Source organism: Onychomys torridus, chromosome 22, assembly GCF_903995425.1.
Source record: "Onychomys torridus chromosome 22, mOncTor1.1, whole genome shotgun sequence".
Taxonomy (NCBI): domain Eukaryota; kingdom Metazoa; phylum Chordata; class Mammalia; order Rodentia; family Cricetidae; genus Onychomys; species Onychomys torridus.
This window is the reverse complement of record NC_050464.1, coordinates 2,038,579-2,058,472: the sequence shown is the minus strand read 5'-3', so window position 1 is coordinate 2,058,472 and position 19,894 is coordinate 2,038,579. Positions and strand designations below refer to the sequence as shown.

Below are 19,894 nucleotides of genomic sequence, written 5' to 3'. Positions count from 1 at the left end.
AAAGGTAGCTACGAGCCCACCCCTACAGTAACACACTGACTCTAGCAAAGCCACACCTACTTCAACAAGGCCACGCCTCCTAATAGTGATACTCCTTTTGATGGGCATTTTCTTTCAAACCACCATATTCCACTCCCTGGCCCCTAAAGGCTTATAGCCATAATGCAAAAAATGCATTCAGTCCAACATCAAAAGTCCCCATAGTCTATCACGGTCTCAAACTTATTTAAAAGTCTGAAGTTCAAAGTCTCTTCTAAGATTCATATAGTCTTTTAACTATATTCCCCTGTAAAATCAAAATAAAAAAGCAGATCGCATACTTCCAACATACAATGGCACAGGATATATATTACTGTTCCAAAACATAGGGAAGGGAACATAGTGAGGAAATACCGGACCAAAGTTAAGACCAAAAACCAGGTGGGTGAACTTCAAATTCTGCATCTCCTCATCTGTTGTCAAAATGCTCTTCAGATCTCCAACTCCTTTCAGCCTGTTGACTGCAACACACTTGTTTCTCTTAGGCTGGTTCCACTCTCTGTTAGCAGCTCTCCTGGGCAGGTAGCCCATGGCTCTGGCATCTCCAACATCTCGGGGTCTCCAAGGCAATGTGCATGCTGGGAATCAAACTCTGATCCTCTGGAAGAGCAGCCGGTGCTCTTGAGTGCTGAGCCGTCTCTCCAGGACAGCTCAATGTTTTCTGGATGGCCAGTGCTCTGTGCTTTCTAGACAAGGTTTCTTACTGTAAGATGGGCATGGATATGCTCACACTACTGAGTGTCTGAAAGACTCAAATAAAAGTGTTGCTGACGAGGCTGGGCCGTAGGCAATGAAAGCCGAAAAGGCAAATAGCCTTCATGGTACCTCTGCCTTCCCAGGTGTTTCATGTCCCTTTTCAGAAAAGTGAGCAGAGTCTTTTCTTATGTCACTTGTATTTTCTGGCCGTCTGGAATTTAACCCTGGGGATGAAAGAAAATACCTACGTCGTTACCGAGAACAAGTCTGGGACCTTAATAAAAACAGCAGGCTGTCAGGGAACTGAGCGATCTCATTAAGAGCCAGTGTCTTGTTTTCCTGTGAATATTTCTAGGGTTCACTACGGGAGCAACAAATGTCAAGGAAAAGCTGAAAGAAATAAGGAATCTTGGGAAGACTGGCAAGATGGAGAGAAGCTCATCATCCCTTGCTCTGCCCCAACGGCGAGCAGAATGTGATCACACCGTGTTCTGCATCCATAAGGGAGTCAAGGCGTTCTCCTTCTGCAGGAGAAAAAACCTGCTGGTGACAGGTGGGGTGGATCGAATCGTCAGGGTCTGGAATCCTTACCTGCCAGGGTAAGTTGTCTTTCCCCTAACAAGAGTACCAGTGAGTAAAGTAAACAAAAATGTGACAGGGGATTCCCTATGGGAATTGTCTGTCCAAAATTAATCTCTCCCACATAGAGCCTGGAACATTTCTGTTTCCAGCCTCTAAAAGTTTACTATAGGGGCTGCTGGAGAGATGGCTCAGTGGTTAATAGCACGGGCTACTTGTCCAGAGGACCCAGTTTCTATTCCCAGCACCCACATGACTGCTCAAAATCATCTATAGCTCCAGTCCCATGGGACCCAAATCCCTCTTCTGGCCTTCACATGCACAGTGCACAGATACCCATGCAGGCAAAACACACACACACACACACACACACACACACACACACACACACACACACTATTTAAAACCTTTTCATTGTAACTAATGTGAAATGTAAATCCCAGCAGGACATGGTGGGCATGCCTGTAATGCCAGCACTTAGAAAGGTTAAGGTTAGCCTGGGCTACACAGAAAGACCGCATCTCCAACAAAACAAACCGAATGTAAACACTTTACAATAACACAAGGACTACGAGATGTCACTCACCCGGATCTCAGTGGGCCTCCCTCTCGTCTAATGGCATCTTGCCTTTAAGGGACCACGATCAGCAGCAGAGTGACCTGAGATTACGTGCAGTAGATTGTGTGCAGTGAGTGTTTGCTTAGTGTGGCCTCACAGCAGGGGCCACAGTATTCTCCTGAGGGCCTGGGATTTAGCCCCATCAGAATTAATGACTCTACTGTGCCTGCATTTTTTAAAAGATTTATTTATTTATTATGTATACAGTAGCCTGCCTGCATATGTCTCTGCAGGCCAGAAGAGGGCACCAGATCTCATTACAAGTGGTTGTGAGCCACAATGTGGCTGCTGGGAATTGAACTCAGGTCCTCTGGAAGAGCAGTCGGTGCTCTTAACCACTGAGCCATCTCTCCAGCCCCTGTGCCTGCATTTTAACAGAATTAACATAAGAGAACAAGGGTGCTTGATACAAGGAAGCCAGAACTGCTCTGTAAGGGATTGGGTCCTGGGGAACCCAACTAAAAGCCAGGGAAGGTTCATGGCTATCCCCACTCAGTGGGATCTTGTCACATGTTTGGGCCAGGCGTGCATACCACACAGTAGACCCTTCTAAGCAAGCCTTCGGGATACTTCAGGTTTTATTCACTTCATCCTTCTCATAGGTGTGTGGTGTGCGCTCATACCTGTGTATGCGTGTTGGTGTGTCTATGTGAGAGCTTGTGCATGTGTGCATGGTTGCCTGATTGTGCTGATTGAGATTTCTGTCAACTTGACATAAACCAGAGTCCCCTGGGGGAAAAGAAACTCAGTGGAGAAGATGCCTCCGTCAGTGATGGAGCGTGACCTGGGAGTTGCACGCTGAAATAAAGCCTCTCCTCCCCGACTTGGCTTTTGGTTGCCATGTTTATCACAGCATCAGAACTCCAAGGCAAGGGTTTGCAGTCACCCTCTACCCCATTCACTGCGGCAGAGTCTCTCAGTCAAACCCAGAGTTTGTTGTTATCACTGGTCCAGCTAACCAGCTGTTCCTGTGAATCCTCTGTCTCCATCTTCTGAGTGCAGGGAGCACAAGCAGCCTGCCCCTCCCATCCCACATTTCTGGGGGGTCTGAACTCCACTCCTCATGCCCGCTGCTGCACAGCAAGCGCCTTCTCCACTGAGTCATCTCTCCAGGCCCACTGTCTTGATTGTCTATTGAGACCCACTGGTGTAGTGATGTCTGGGATCCATCTGTATATTGAGACCCACTGTGCAGTGATGTCTGGGATCCACCTGTATATTGAGACCCACTGTGCAGTGATGTCTGGGATCCACCTGTGTATTGAGACCCACTGTGCAGTGATGTCTGGGATCCACCTGTATATTGAGACCTGGTTCAGTGATGTCTGGGATCCACCTGTATATTGAGACCCACTGGTGCAGTGATGTCTGGGATCCACCTGTCATCTTGGGCCCTGGCATCAAGTCTGCCGATCAGTGAAGCCTCTGAAGCCCCCTAGGCAGGCCTGTCATTTCCCAGGGAAGGTGCTGAAGACAGGAGAGTGGGGACACGGGGACCCACTTGGTCTTTTGGTTCGGGTGAGCACAAATCACATAGGCTATGCCCAGGTTCCTGTCTGGGTCACTCTCTTTGGCATCTGTGGGGACCCACGAGGTGACCCTGTGTCCATCCATGGCACAGGTAATAGCCAAGACTGTGAAGGACAGTGGGTAAGTATATTGAATCTGATTATGTCTCTATGACTTCCCGGCTGGGAGATTCTCCTAACTACCTGCAGCGGACTCAATTTTCCCATGTATAATAGTGACAAGATTCTCACTCTCTAGGGTAATAATGAAGATTAAAAAAAATAAATAAATAAAAGACTCAGAGCAGTGCAAGAGACATAATAAAAATGAGAGGCAGTTTTCTGCCTATTCCTGTTGTGGTTAAAAGCAGGCGCATGCTCTCCCTCTTAGCCTCAGCCAGGCTTCTTTTCCCTCCATCTCTCGACCCTCCCAGAGTACCCAGCCATGATATTCAGCAAGGGCGCTTTAACACAGCTTTGTATTGCAAAGCCTGGATTTTAACTCTGTTCAATCAGGCCTATAGAAAGTGCCATTTGTAGCTGGAGTTTTCTCCAGTCCTGCTGGCCCACGGTCAGGACAAATCTCTCTCACCTGCCAGTCCCTCAGCCGCTCAGACTCAACCAAGAAAAAACAGAGACATATTACTTACAGACTGTATGGCCATGGCAGGCTTCTTGTTATCTAGTTTTTACATCTTAAATTAATCCATTTCTATTAGTCTATAAGTTGCCACGTGGCTCGTGGCTTACCAGTACCTTACATCTTGCTTGCCATGGCGGCAGCTGGCAGCATCTCTCTGCCTCAGCCTTCCACTTCCCAGAATTCTCCTCTCTCCTTGTCCCGCCTATACTTCCTGCCTGGCTACAGGCCAATCAGTGTTTTATTTATTAACCAATCAAAGCAACACATTTAACATACAGAACATCCCACAACACTTCCCCTTTTCTTTTTTTCAAAAAGGAAGTTTTTAACTTTCACATAGTAAAATTACAGATAACAAAACAATTATCAAGCAAGAATTACAGTTACAATATCTACTCTATTTATAATAACTAGTCTATTTGTATTTGTGGCCTCACCTCGGGTTCTCCCTAGCTTGTTCCTTTCATACAGCTGTTGTTCACAGCTAGAGAAGCAGAGCCCCAGGCTTCCACTCACCCCAAGTTCTGTTGCTAAAACTGCTTATTATTTTGCCTCCATCCTTTTATTACACAAAATATATACTTGTGTAATATCAGAGGGAAGCAGAAGCCTCCTCCAGGCTGAATAGAACTGCCAGATCCAGGCCACGCTGAGTTTTACATTAAAAAAAAAAAAAAAGGAAGAAACAGCAGATAGAATGCCTTTGTGTTCATTTGTTCTTTTCTTTCTAGAAAACCAACAGGTATTCTGAGAGGCCACATGGCTCCTGTGGTCTACGTACACGTATCTTTTGAAGAAAACAAAGTGTTTTCCATGTCTGCTGACAACTCCGTCAAGGTCAGTCCCTCTGCTGTTTCCATGTGTGCCCCTTTTAGGCAGGTTTTATCCATTAGTTTGTTTGTGTATTTATTTATTTATTTATTTTTGAAATATGGCCTCCCACTGCAGCCCAGAATGGCCTGGAACTCCCACACAATCCTCCTGCCTCAGCCTCCTAAGCAATTTGCCCATCTCCGTCTTTGGCAATGTGGGGTCTCTGCCTTGACAAAGGCTCATGCAGGGTTCAGATATGTGCATTTGCTTTAGGAGGGGTGTGTATATGTGTATGTATGTGTGTGTCTACATAAGTGTCTGCCTGTCTCTGTGTATATGTGTATGTGTATGTATATATATGCATGTATATGTGTGTGTTTGTGGGTGTGTGTCTGAGTCTGTGCACAATCAGTTGATTGCTATGGAACTCTCCTTGCTGGTGCTTGAGGTGGTGTGTAGCCCTTCCAGCATGCAGGACCCTGCCTGCACATGGTCCAGATGGCCCTTGTCCCTATCATTTCCTCATATGTCTGGAAGATAGAGAAGTAGAGCTGAGAATTCTGCCCCTTGCCATCAGTGGCTGGCACATACCTTCCTGAACTGATACCTATGAGCCTCAGAACTTAAACGTTGCTAATGTAGATGGAGGCAGTGACATCACGGTTTCGCTTTGTTTGCCTTCATATACTGAACATCCTGTCTAAGGTTGTCCTATGAGCTCTGTAGTGTGCTGGGTTCTGTTTGTTTTTATGCAAAAGCAGTCTGACTGGCTCTCTTCTTCCATCCTCACTCTTGCTTCTTCAGAGGGTGCGGCCAGGCTCCCCAATCCACCTGCCTACTTTACTGCGCTGTTGATGGCCACAGGGTGGGAATTTGGACTAAATTAGTAGGAGGTGGGAGATGATGGAGAGAGAGAGAGAGAGAGAGAGAGAGAGAGAGAGAGAGAGAGAGAGAGAATTTCATGACCTTGAGTTAGGCATTAGTTTCAAAGAAATGCCATCAAAAGTTCAAGAAACAAAAGAAAATAAATCAGGCTTTATCAAGATTAAAAACATCTGTGCTTCGAAGGGCATCATTAATACGAGAAATAGATAGCTTACATAAGAGAAGAGATACTGCAAACCATATGCCTGATAAGGAACTCGCATCGAGAATATAAAGAACTTTTAGTGCTTAGTAATAAAAGTCCTGATAGCCAGTTGAAACATGGGCGAAAGATTTGAATAGACATCTCTTCAAGAGTGGCCAATCATGGCATATCGTGCTCAACATCATAGTCATAGGGAAATGAAAACCAAAACCACCATAAGATACTACTTCACACTCACAAGGATGGCTAAAAGTGATATGATATGCTGATGGGATGAAAAGAAATTGAAACCTCTACATATTCATATCAAAAAGTGCCATCTTTAAAAAAAATCATCTTATCAGTTCTTGAGTGGTAAATAGTTAACATGTGACTCAGAGCTTGCACCCCCAGGGATATGCTGAAGAGAACCTAAGAGCATGCAGTCCTCAAAAATGTACTTACGATGCATAGAACAGCATGATTTATCGTGGTCAAAAGGCAGATGTAACTCAAGTGTCCAGCAACTAGCAAGTGGTCAAAATAAAATAAAAGCAGTGTGTGTGACCAAAAGAGTGAATCCCCGGTCGACATTATAACATGGGTGAACCTTAGAGACCTGCTGTTGGATAGAAGTCACAGAAAGTCAAGTATTGTCTTGCTTCCTCCATTTGTATGAAGCATCCAGAAGAAACCAGGGTGGTCAGAGTACGGATGGGCTGACAATGGGCATGTGGCTCCTGAGGGGCTGATGGGACGCCCTGCTGTCAGGTCTGTGGCCATGCTGAAGCCTCCCAAATTGAACATTAGAAATGTGAATTTTGTGATATGTGAGTTATATTTCAGTAAAGAAGTATTTAAGGGAGTGAGGCCAGAGAAGATTCAAGAGGGCCACCAAGATTTTGAATCTAAGCCGAAATCTGAGGCAGAGAACATGGCAACAGAGGAATGTTAAGACCAGGAGCGCGGCTCTGGATGTGTTGGGCAGGGTCAACCTGAGCTTAGGGGTGTGGTGGGCTGGCTGGGAAAGATGGCAGACAGAGCAAGAGCAAGCAGGGCAAGGAAAGGTCCGCGAAGACTGTGTGCCGGGCCTGTGATGGGCTAAGACTTCTCTGTGTGAGTCCAAGATGGCTCCCAGGCAGTGAGCATGGTCCATCCTGCGGTGAGGTTGAAAGCAGTTCTGTGCAGCCAGGTGTGGAGAGTGCAGCCAGTGCCATAGCTGGGGCAAGGCCGCAAGCAATTCAATCCTCTGAGCAAACTCGAATAAAATGATGAGATTTATGAACTCCACTGTTGGATTTATTTTGAAAATCGAATTCATCTAAAGGCTTCATCCAAAGTCACTGTGTGGAGGGCTCCTGAGTTTTTAATGAGCTTCTTTCCCTCCCCCTTTGAGTCTTGTGGCTCTTGGATAATCATAATTTTGTATGTGGGGACATGTCTTCCATCCTATTTTCTTCTCCCGTCCTTTCTCCATTTTCTTCCAATCTCAACTCGTGATTACAAGATTAGCATCTCGCCTGCGATGAGTCAGGCATATTGAATAGCTTCCCAATGTGTGTTTAAAATATATTGAAATCCCATCTTGGAAATATGGTGTGCAAGTTATTTCAGACGGCACTATGCCTATCAAATAACAGCTAATCAACTAGGAGACAAACTGCTCAATGCCTAGCATGCCTAAGCAGAGAGTCTTCAGTCTTTGAATTATTTTTCAGCCCAAATATTTTACTCCTCCAAATCATGGGAACATACAAACATTTCAGGAGGCTGCTGGCTTCTGGCATTCTCTAATGGGGAATACAGTGACAGATCTGGATTGCCTTTTTCATTTGGTAGTCTATAAATGTGACGCCACAAGCCACAAACAGGGCTGTCTTTTACCATCCGGCATCAGAATTTGGGGAAAGTTATTTTTTCTAAGGAAGGCAGCGTAGCGCACTAGCTAGCATAATGTGGGAACCTCTCTTAAGCACATGCCAGCTTCTCTTAGGTTAAGACAATAGGTTTATTTCTGTCCATGTTAACCCAGCACCTTTGTGAGTGAGTGCTCCCATCCAAGGGCTGGTGTCTCTCCAGTCAGAGGCCCCACCCTCTTCATCCAAGGCCAAGAGGCAGGTAAAGAGGATGTTGCTGCCTCTTCCAACTCCAGCCACCTCTTCTTACAGTCCATGCCAAGTTCACGGTCATGATGGGTGAATGGAAAGTAGCACATACCTTAGCTGGTGGCCCTCTTCCCAGCAACAATTCTGCAAATGGATGAGAAGGTGTGGATTCAAGAGAGGGTGACAGAAAGCTTTGGAGACACACAATCCTGAGTTTAAACTCAGAAACCACATGAGCCAGATGACTTTGGTGATCACCCAATCCTTCTAAATCGACTTAGTTCTGTAGTGTTTTACTCCTTCCCAATATGGGAGAAAGACCCACCTTGCAGAGTAAGTGACCTTGTTAGAGGCTGTGGATATACTGGGCTCACTGCACAGTGGTGTTACTAAGTGAGGCTGATTTCAGCCCAAGAGACATGGCTGAAATCCAGTAGGGTGAGTGCCATGGAGGGCTTGTTGGTCACAGAAGGAAGTCACTGGAAGAACTGGTGAGTAGCTGGCTTCAAAAATGGGCCTTGGGATTGGGAATTTAGCTCAGTGGTAGAGCGCTTGCCTAGCAAACGCAAGGCCCTGGGTTTGGTCCTCAGCTCCAGAAAAAAAAAGGGGGGGCCTCTACCCAAGCCTCTCACTTCTGCTCCTCAGTAGATGTTGACCTCTCCTGAGCTCCTACTGCAGAAAGCTGTTCTCCTTCATGTCACCTGTGTGTGTGACAGGGAATTTGATGCCAATTTGATGACTCAGTCTGAACTTCTATCTAACAAGTGTCTCCTCTCCTTTCCTTCATGGGTCTCAGGCACCAACTCATCCTACCTGAGATGACTTCCCAGATTCCAGAATTTCCTGTGTTCCTCTCAGGAACCTTATGTATTAGTCCATTTCCTGGTGCTGTACCAAAATACCCGAGACAAATCAATTTACAAAGGAGCCCAGGTTCATTTGGTTCATGGTTCTAAGGCTAGAAAATCCAAGAGCATGACACTGGCATCTAATTGGGGTCTTCTTGCTGTGTCAGTACAGTGAGAGTCATTGCATGGTCAGGCAGGGCAAATGTGCTAGCTTAGGTCTCTCTTCTTCTTGGCTTTTCAGTACATTTTTAGGTGCCCAGCAGGGAGCCCATGGTCTTACACATTCCAGGCAGGCACCACTAAGCTACCCCCACTTCTCTCTTTCTCTCCTTATAGAGCCACTAACTCCATCATGGAAGCCCTATCCTCATGACCTCACCAAACCCCAATTGCCTACCTTTAGACAATCATTAACATATAAATTTAGGGGCCGAGCTTGCAATAGAGACTTTCAGAAGCATGTTCAAATCATGGCACCTCATAGCAGGAAGTGAGAAGAAATTGGGGAGTAAAGTCTTCCCACAGCAAGGGAGCTGATAATGACTGTGCGGATCAACCTTCCACCCAGCAAAATGAGGGTGCTCCAACGGATTGACAGCAGAGAGAGGGGAGGGGCTGTCCCTCAAGCAAGCCACTCTTGAGATGGCTCTTTCCACAGGGAGCCAATACTGGGGCCCCATGCTGGCTTCACAGGAGGGACAGAGCCATAGGCATCCAGGGATGGGCTGGATCCAGGGATGGCCAGTTTGCTAACAGCTCAGAGAACAAATGGAAAGTAAGCAGAGTGTAAATTCGAAGGATTGGAATGGAGCTTTAGAGACAAGGACTTCAAATGGCTGGTGTCTGGCAGCTGAGCCAAGGAGAAGACATTGCTCTGCCCAGGCTCATGAGCTCACTCTTGTTAGATTTTCCTGTCTTGGCTACTTCTTAGCCTGTAAATTCTGAACTCTCTTGGAGTCAACAGATATCATCAGCCTCCCAAAGCATGTAAGAGAGCACTAGTTTGGGGCTGGAGAGATGGCTCAGTGGTTAACAACATGTATTCTTCACACAGAGGACCTGAGTTCAATTCCCAGCACCCACATCAGGCAGCTTACAACTGCTTGTAACTCCATTCCAGGGGATCCCTCTAACCTCAGTTATAGACAGACTTAACACTTGTCCATGTAAATAAGCAATAAAGAGAGATCAAGAGCACTAGTTTGAGAGGCTGTACAATAGTTTGGTTCAATGACCTGAGCATTAGAGGTTTAGTCGCCAGCACAGAACTATTGGGAGGTAGTGGAACATCTAAGGGGTCTAGTGGAGCTCTTCAGGTTGTTGGGAGCATGGACTGGAAGGGGATGGGGAGACCTGATATCTCCTACTTGTTCTCTTGCTACCTGGCCATAGGGTGAGCAGTTCTGTGTGCCCTCCTCGCTCTCCCATGCTCCTGCCAATGAGGTGCTGCTTTGCCACAGGCCTAAAAACAGCAAGGCCACCAAGATTGTGGATTGTATTCTCTGGAGCTATGAGTCAAAAGAAACCTTCCTCTCTCTAAATTTAGTTTTGAAGGCATTCATAATGGTGATAGAAAGCTGACTCACATGGGTAGCCATAACAATGTAACAGAAACAGAATGGGATAAATAACAGAAATGTACTGGCTTACAGTTCAGAGGCTAAGAGCCCAAGACCAAGGTGTTAGGAGGGTTGGGTCCTTTGGAGGGTTGTGAAGGCTTGTTGGACCCAGGCCCCTGCCTACCTCCTGGTAGTCTTCTAGCAATCATGGTATTCTTTGGTTGCAGATACACTGCCCCAATCTCTACCATCATCTTCATGTACTGTCTTCTCGCTGTGCCTCTCTCCCTAACTCTCCTCTTACTGCAAAGTCACCCATCATGTCGGAGTCTAGCCTGCCCCCAGATGGCCTCATCTTCATTCACTACTTGTATCTCGACAACCCCATTTCCAAATGGATCCCCGTCCTGAGGTACTGGGGTTATTCACCATTTGAAGAGAGCATAGCAATTCACCCATAACACAAAGTGAAGGAAACCAGGGCTCAAAGTAGTTGACACACAGTGGGTGCCTGTCAGCTTGTGGGGCTGTCATTGCCCGTGATGGTCATGGTCTCCCCAGTTTTGGGCTTGGCCCCTGCTGCTCCTCTTAGCTACTCACCAGCTCACAGTCCGCTAATAGAGTGCCAGAGTTACAGCATGACTTACAAGCCTAACAGTGATCGACAGCACTGTTATTCTAATCATGTTGTACCATTACTGTATTGTACCCACTTCTCTAAGCACTCTTCCTTTAACCAGTTTTCTAATCTCTCTAAGCAACACTATAAAGTAGGCAGCATTGTCTCTCTATTTTGCGAACAGCACTGAGGGAAAGAGCTGGGAGGAAATTGTGTGAGGCTGCCCAGGTGTTAGGTGGAACCACAGAGAGATGGACACTGGGTTGTTATGTCCTCAAACAACAGCCCCGCATCCTCCAAATATCTGCCCGATGACTTGGTTGGTGGTGTATTCTTGTATTAAGAACTGGGAACGGGGCTGCAGAGATGGCTCAGTGGTTAAGACCACTGGCTGCTTTTCCAGCGGATCTGGGTTCAGTTCCCAGCACCCACATAGCAGCTCAGAGCTGTCTGTAACTCCAAGTCCAGAGTGGCTGAAATTCTCATGCAGGCAAAACACCAATGCACATTTTAAAAAAAAGAAGAAGAAGAACTGGGAACAGGTTTGATTATTACCACAAATCAGATCCACGCCAGGAGCTCCCCATGAGAGCTGGGTCCAGGGAGAAGGGGGGTGACTGGTCATTTCCTTGTGGGAAGAACAGAGCCTAGCGACTCGTGATCATAATTGTCCTTTCTCTCTGGTCCCCTTTCACACTCCCATGACTGAGGGGGCCAGGCCTTGCTGTCTTCTTCACAAAAATGACGGAGGAGAGCTCCCTTCAGCATTTAGACTGCTGGCAGGCCGGACAGAGAGTTTAAACTTGGCCAGGTCAAGCCAGACCCCACAGTGGACAACAGCTATGGAAGAACAACAGATGTACAAGATGTATTACTAGCTGAGTGTGTGGCCCACATGGACTTTAGAGTCGGCCACCAGCCCGGGCTATGTAGGGAGTCTATCGAAAGGAAAAAGAAGAAGAAAGAACAAAACCTATTACTTTCTCCCATTTTCTCCACAGATCTGGGATCTGGAGACCCATGGTTGCTGCTTTACAGCCTCTTCCAAAGCCAGTGGCATCAAGGGTGAACTTGCAGCCTGCCTCTACCTCTCTGGACCTAGAGCCCTGTGTGTGGCCACAGATGCCCTGGCTTTTCTTCACCTGAAAGTAGGGTATGGAGCCATCTGTCTGAGTTTTGTGTGCAGAATGTTCTAGAGGGTGCTGGAGAATTCCAGTGGCATGGTCAATGTTCTTCTCCGTGCTCTACTATTCATGTCCCATGCTCTGAAAATGCAGCCCTGGGCCTTCAGCTTATATTCGATGAGGACCTTTTTAACATTCCCTCTAACAATACTGAAGTAACCTGCACTATCCAGAATTGACTTCACCTTGGGCCTATCCCATCCACCAATCCTAAGCCTGTGGTTCATAAAGATTCATTATATGGGAACAGAAGCCAGATCCAAAGGCAGAAGCTGAGCAGAGATCTGGGGGTCTGGTATTCCCACAGGGCCATTGCTTCTGCCCTGCCCCATGTCTTAGAACCCCTATCCATAAGCAGGCTAGCCATACACGGAGCATACGCCTAATGACAACACAGAGCTTGAATGGGACCTATGAGGATTCTCTTCCCCAGTGCCTTGAGAGTGGAGTCTCCTCGATTCCACATGTGTTCTAGATTCCTTGAGACCCCCCACACCCGACTCCAACCCCCAGCTATAGTACCGTTGCCTTCTTGACAAAGAATCTGTGGTCACTTGCCTTCTCTTCCACCTCTGACCTGCCTGGGCTGTCTCTGTCTGGTCTTATGCACTCGGAGAGGATACTGAACACTGACATCAGTTGGCTCCAGGCCCTTGCCTGACTCTGCCCTACCTGAACTAACCTTTCTGCTCTTACAGTAGCATCAATTGTACAGGGGTCATCTAGTCCAAACCTTTGTAGATGGGTAATTAGGGATCTAGGAGCTGGGAATGGATTGCTAGGGTGCATGGAAGCCAGGACACATCCCACCTCTCGGGGAGGGCAGTCTTCTGGCTTCTCTCGGTACCCACCCCCTGCTGAAATGAATCTAATGGGAGAGGGAGCTGTACATTAAAAAACAAAACAAGGAAAGAGCACAGGAAATGCATACAGTTGTAGAGACATACAAATTGGCTCACACAGAAATCCCCTAGAAACCAAAAAAATGGAAACTATAAAATATAAGCAAAAGGCCTGTAGGGTAAGAAGGAAGAACGAAAAGAAAAATGCCTAGACAAAGCATTGTGAGACAAAGACCCTCTGAAGACGCCATTGCATTTGTTTTGTGTCGGCCATCTTCTGCTGGCCGTGGGTGGGGCCCGGCCTTGAGAGTGGTTCATATACCAAGTGAAACTCCCTTAGAGAAAACTAAGTTCTCATTTGGTTGTCAATAGAAGAGAGCTTCTGGGTTAGGGATGTGGGATTGTGCCCACCTCCACTCTCAGCACTGGGAGCCCGTCAATCCCAGACCCATGCAGGCCCTGTGCATGCTGCCCACAGTCTCTGTGAGTTCATATGTGCATCAGTCCTGATGTGCTTAGAAGGCCGTGTTTCCTGGGTGTCCTCCATCCTCTCTGGCTCTTTCTGCCTCCTCTTCCACGGGTTCCTTGAGCTGTGAGGGGAGGGATTTGATGGAGACTTCCCATTTAGGACCGAGTACTCCAAGGCCTCTCACTCTCTGCGCACTGTCCAGCTGTGGCCCCTGTATTTATTCCCATCTGCTGCAGGAGCAAGCTTCTGATCTACGAGCATTGCAGGATTACTTAGGAGACATTTTGTTGCTATAGTCCTTTAGCAGGACAGTGGTGATTTCCCCCTCTAGGTCCCTGGTCTCAGTTTCTTGGCCACTGAGCAGTGTCAGAGATAGGTTCCATCCCACAGAACGTTTTGTGTCTTTAGGGGATTTCAGTGTGCCAGTTTGTGTCTCTACATCGACATGTGTTTCTTGTGCTTTGTCTTTTCTGTTGGTTTGTTTGTCCTACTCAAGTTTGTTTTTAGTTTTGTCCCATTCAAATTTGTTTGCTTATTTTTTTAGATGCCTGTTTGTTTTCTGAGAGAGTTAGAAAGGATGTGGATTTGGGTGGGTGGGGAGGAAGGGAGGAGCTGGGAAGAGGTGGGAGGAGCTGAGAGGAGGTGGGAGGAGCTGAGAGGAGGTGGGAGGAGCTAAGAGGAGGTGGGAAGAGGTGGAGAGGAGATGGGGAGTTGGTGGGAGGAGGTGGGAAAGAGCTGTGGGGAGCTGGGGCAAGGGGAACCAAAATATTTTGTATAAAAAAAAAAATCAAACAAACAAAAAAGCACAAGGGGCTGGAGAGATGGTTCAAAAGTTCAGAGCACTGGCTGCTCCTGCAGAGGACTCTGGTTCAGTTCCCAGCAGCCACATGTTGACTCACAGCCATCTCTAACTCCAGTTCCAGGGGATCCTCTTCTGACTTCTGAGAACAGGAGGCACCTGTGTGGTATACATACCTACATGCATCCAAAACACTCATAAACATTTAATTAATGAGTAGTTCATTGAAAACAAAGCCTCAGACAAAAGGAAATGTACTGCTTGATACCCGTTCCCACAGCCTGCAAGGAAGCATCCTCCATGTCCTAAGAGGCCCAGAGGCTATGGAACAGGCCACACCCTCCTGTGGGAAAGGAGTTGCCCCCTGTCCTGCCAGCATGAGTGGTGGGGTGCCACCATGAGTAGTGGGGTGCTTGGCATATGCTTTGAGAGCTGCAGTACTCTCGGTAACCCCAAAGCAAATGGACCCCATGACAGCCAGTCTAGTGGCAAGGGTGGCCTGCTCTTCATCTATCTGTTAATTTTGTGTGGATACTGGGAATCGAACCCATGTCCTCTGGAAGGACAGCCAGTGCTTTGAACCTCCGAGCCATCTCTCCAGCCCCACATGGGCCACATAATAATCCCCTGTTAACTCCTCCTGGCTTCACAACATACATCCCTCCTCCCCACCACAGTTCCATGTTGTTTTGACCAGCATTCAACAGTTCTGAGAATCCAAAGCCAGAATACACAACCCCAAACAAGGATGCAGAAAATCCGTACAGTGACTGCCATAGCTGGTGTGTTTCAGAAACTGACTCACAATGGTGGCTGGCTTCCTATGCCCCAAACCAAGACCTTTACCCTCCGCATGTTTCCTCTTGATTTGTGAACATAGGCATGGGAGTTGGGGGAGTTGGGAGTTGGGGCTCTTAATCCATTTGTTGTATTCAAAGATCAAACTGCAGGTTAAGAGCTAATTTCAAAGGCCGCGCAGTGGTGGCACACGCCTTTAATCCCAGCACTTGGGAGACAGAGCCAGGCAGATCTCTGTGAGTTCGAGGCCAGCCTGGGCTACAGAGTGAGATCCAAGACAAGCACCAAAACCACACAGAGAAACCCTGTCTCAAAAAACAAAAACAAAAACAAAAAACAAGCAAAAAACAAAAAAGAGTAAATTTCAAGGGGCTGGATATGAACCAGCGGTCAAGAGAATGTAAAGGAACTCAAGCTCAGTTTCTAGTACCCACATCGGGTGATTTACAACTGCTTGTCACTCTAGTCCTACAGGACTTGATACCTCTGCCCCCTACAGGCATCTGTACTCATGTGCATAAGCCCACACACAGATACACACATACACATAATTAACTTTTTTTCTAAAATTAACTTCATGGACGCCTGTAATCCCAGCACTCGGGAGGCAGAGGCAGGTGGATCTCTGTGAGTTCCAGGCCAGCCTGGTCTACAGAGTGAGTTCCAGGACAGGCTCCAAAGCTACACAGAGAAACCCTGTCTTGAAAAACAAAAAAACAAAAAAAGCAACAACAAAAAAATTAACTTCATGGAAAAGCAAGCACATTTCACGGCATCACATGCAGCCTTGGTCTTGGCCATCCACTCCCTTTCTAGCCTCGGTGAAGCCATGCGGCCTGCGAGAATGGCTCAGTAAACTCAAATAGAGCCACTGCTAAGTGATTGGTCCAGCCAAAACAGCCTTCTCAAAGGGGAAGCCTCTGCCAATCAAACTGCTGTTTGTTCTGCATGGCAGAACTGTGCAGAACAAACAGCCCCCTTGACTGATTTCTTTTGGAATGAAATGCAGTGATGGGGATTGTGCTTCATGGCCAACACAATCTCAGTCTCTGGTGCTAACTTAGCTGCCAGATCATGTCCCCTGTCCCAGCCCACCCCATCCCTGCTGTCACTCAGGAGCTGTGCAGCCCAGAGTTACCTAACCCTCATTTGCATAAGCCCCTCCCCCAAGGAAAAGGATCAGACCAGCAACCAGACCCAGAGTTTTCCTGCCTTTCCCTTTGTGCCTCCCTTCTGTAGACTTCCTGCCTCCTTCTGCCTGGGCCAGACTGCCCCCACCCACCCCCACACACACCTCCTAAAGCCCCAGGACAGGCTGCTCTTACTTGGAGAGTAGTCTGAGCATCATACCTGAGGCTTCAGATCAGTGGGAGGCTTTGCCTTTCTGCCTGCTTGAGGATTCCCGGAAGAGCCATGAAAAGGGACACGGCAGAGAGACCACACATGGAATTAGCATTCAGTGTTACATCCACTGCATGCCAACATGTATATCCATTTCCTCATAATTATTCCTCACACTTCCATAAGGGATTGTGTTTTGCAGATGAGGAAATCCGGCCAGGGGGCTTGAGCTGCTGTGGAGTGCTGGCCTCCCAGAGGCTGTTTGCTCTGCTGTGCCCTTCACACCTGGGTACCCATGGAGTCACAGCACAGGGCCTGCTGAGGCCTGCTTGGCCTCGTCCCTGTGGCAATGGAGAAGTGTCACTTTCTGGGAACAAGGATTCATAGTGTGCTAATTTGTTTATGCTTATTTGGGAGAAAATCTAAATTCTCAGCACTCTTGATGACTCTGAAAGTCATCAAATCCCACTCCTCCTGCATATCCCCTTGTGGTGGCACATACCCATGATCCTATTATGGCTCAGGAGACAGAATCGGAAGGATTTTGAGTTTGAGGACAGCCTGAGCTACAGGAGAACCAGTCTCGATCAATCAATCAATCAATCAATCAGTCAGAAGTGCATGCTCTCTGTTTTCTTCTTTAGCAGTCATTATAACTCATCATGTGTCAATCACATGTGATTTGGGGATTGTGTGCCTTGTCATACATGTGCTGTTCTAAGAAGATGCCCATATCTCTTCCTATTTAGTCCCTGTGTCCTAGTCAGGGTCACTATTGCTGTGATGAAACACCATGACCAAAGCAGCCTGGGGAGGAAGGGTTTATTTGGCTTATACTTCCACATCACTGTTTATCACTGAAGGAGGTCAGGACAGGAACTCAGGCAGGGCAGGAACCTGCAGGCAGGAGCTGATGCAGAGGCCATGGAAGGGGGCTGCTTACTGGCTTGTTCCTCATGACTTGCTTAGCCTGCTTTCTTATAGAACCCAGGACCAGCAGCCCAGGGATGCACCACCCACAATGGGCTGGGCCTTCCTCCATCAATCACTAATTAAGAAAATGCCCCACAGGCTTGCCGACAGCTGGATCTTATGGAGGCAACTTCTCAATTGAGGCTCCCTCCTCTTTGATGACTCTAGCCTGTGTCTTGTTGACATAAAAACCAGCCAGCACACTGTTACAATGCTTTAGAGCAGGTGTTCTACCCCTATATTGCAGGTTAGAGAATGGGGTTTTGAGCAGTTAGGCAGTTTCCCCAGGTTTCTAGATCTATCAATTGAGCCCCGAGCCTCTCCTGCTGGCCACTGTGTAATGAAGCAACAGTCCCCTCCAGGTATCCAGAGCCTGTCATCACCTCAGCTATTCATTGTCTCTGTTTTTCATGAACAAGATCTGACCCAGAACCCCACCTAGTGCGTTCCCACCAAGAGCCTGTGGTATGCTGCAGGTACAACCCAGCCTTCAGGCATGTGGTCAGCTGCTGTGAAGCATCCGTAAGTACCCATTCCTGATATCTTAGCAACAGCATGTTTGTGAGGTAGCCTGGCCCCTCCATCTTCCCATTAAAGCCGAGCTGTGTGTTATGTTGACATTCTGTTCCTAGAAGTCAACAGAGGGATGAACATTCAGTTCTGCTCTGTTAATGATCCTATATTGTTTGGACAGTCTTTGCTTAGAATCAAGAAGAAGAGCCTGCTGTCTCCCCAGTGGCTCCCAGCATGAGTTATTAGGAAGGAACATCCATCCTGAGAGTACTATATCCTTGTGATTATCTTGTATGTTGTAAAGCAAATACTTCTCAAGAATTGGTTGAAATTCTAATCCACTGTCTGCTCAGAGGACTTTGAGAGCAGGCTCTAAGCCTACCTCAAAGGAACTCCCCCTGCGGTGGGGACTGACTTCAGCCATCAAGAGAGAGGACATTGGACTCCCAGGAGGAGGGCTCTCGTTCAAAGCCTGCTCAAGGGATGGGCCTGAGGGGGACTAATTGCAAGAACAATTGTGCTGAAGATCTTAAGACCGGAATTTAGAAGGTACAGGAAATGAACCCCACTGTCACAGTTTCCTTTCCAGTGCCTTAAATAAAATACCCTGACATATGCATCTTCAGGGACAGGGCTTTATTTTAAGTTAACCTTCCAAGTTACAGCCCATTGCTGCCAAGAAGTCATTGCAGCAGAAGCTGCAGACAGCTGGTCACACTGCATCCACAGTCCAGAAGTGTGAACTCAGGTCACACTGCATCCATAGTCCAGAAGTGTGAACTCAGGTCACACTGCATCCACAGTCCAGAAGTGTGAACTCAGATCACACTGTATCCACAGTCCAGAAGTGTGAACTCAGGTCACACTGCATCCACAGTCCAGAAGTGTGAACTCAGATCATACTGTATCCACAGTCCAGAAGTGTGAACTCAGGTCACACTGCATCCATAGTCCAGAAGTGTGAACTCAGGTCACACTGCATCCACAGTCCAGAAGTGTGAACTCAGATCACACTGTATCCACAGTCCAGAAGTGTGAACTCAGATCACACTGTATCCACAGTCCAGAAGTGTGAACTCAGATCATACTGTATCCACAGTCCAGAAGTGTGAACTCAGCTCACACTGCATCCACAGTCCAGAAGTGTGAACTCAGCTCACACTGCATCCACAGTCCAGAAGTGTGAACTCAGGTCACACTGCATCCACAGTCCAGAAGTGTGAACTCAGGTCACACTGCATCCACAGTCCAGAAGTGTGAACTCAGATCACACTGTATCCACAGTCCAGAAGTGTGAACTCAGCTCACACTGCATCCACAGTCCAGAAGTGTGAACTCAGGTCACACTGCATCCACAGTCCAGAAGTGTGAACTCAGGTCACACTGCATCCACAGTCCAGAAGTGTGAACTCAGGTCACACTGCATCCACAGCCCAGAAGTGTGAACTCAGATCACACTGCATCCACAGTCCAGGAGTGTGAGCCCAGATCACACTGCATCCACAGTCCAGAAGTGTGAGCCTAGGTCACATCACATCCACAGTCCAGAAGTGTGATCCTAGGTCACATCACATCCACAATTCAGAAGCGTGAATCTAGTTCCTCACTCAGTTCAGGACCAATGCAAAAAAACTGTGCCTCTCACATTCAGGACTACCTCAATTAACCCAAGCTTAAGGGCCAGCCTAATCTAGACAGTCCCTCACTGGGACTCCCTTCCCTGGTGAGTCCAGATTGTGTCAAGTTGACAGTTAACACTGTAACACCCACCAACGCCTTGGCTCTGGACCTTGACCCTCCAGATTGAAACCAAGCATTGCCATTGTTGAAGTGACCTAGTCATGGCAATTTACTACGACTGTGCTAGCAAATGAGTACA

At 47.4% G+C, this 19,894-nt stretch overlaps 1 protein-coding gene across 1 annotated transcript in view; it reads left to right on the top strand.

Annotated features, from left to right (window-relative positions):
- The first annotated feature begins 1,161 nt into the window (after window positions 1-1,161).
- Window positions 1,162-19,894, top strand: part of LOC118572579 (WD repeat-containing protein 49-like) — a 48,535-nt gene continuing 29,802 nt past the window's right edge. Inside the window, 4 exon segments of the mRNA XM_036172297.1 lie at window positions 1,162-1,334; window positions 4,816-4,921; window positions 12,099-12,250; window positions 17,922-18,024. Coding sequence (XP_036028190.1) covers window positions 1,162-1,334; window positions 4,816-4,921; window positions 12,099-12,250; window positions 17,922-18,024 — 534 coding nt within the window.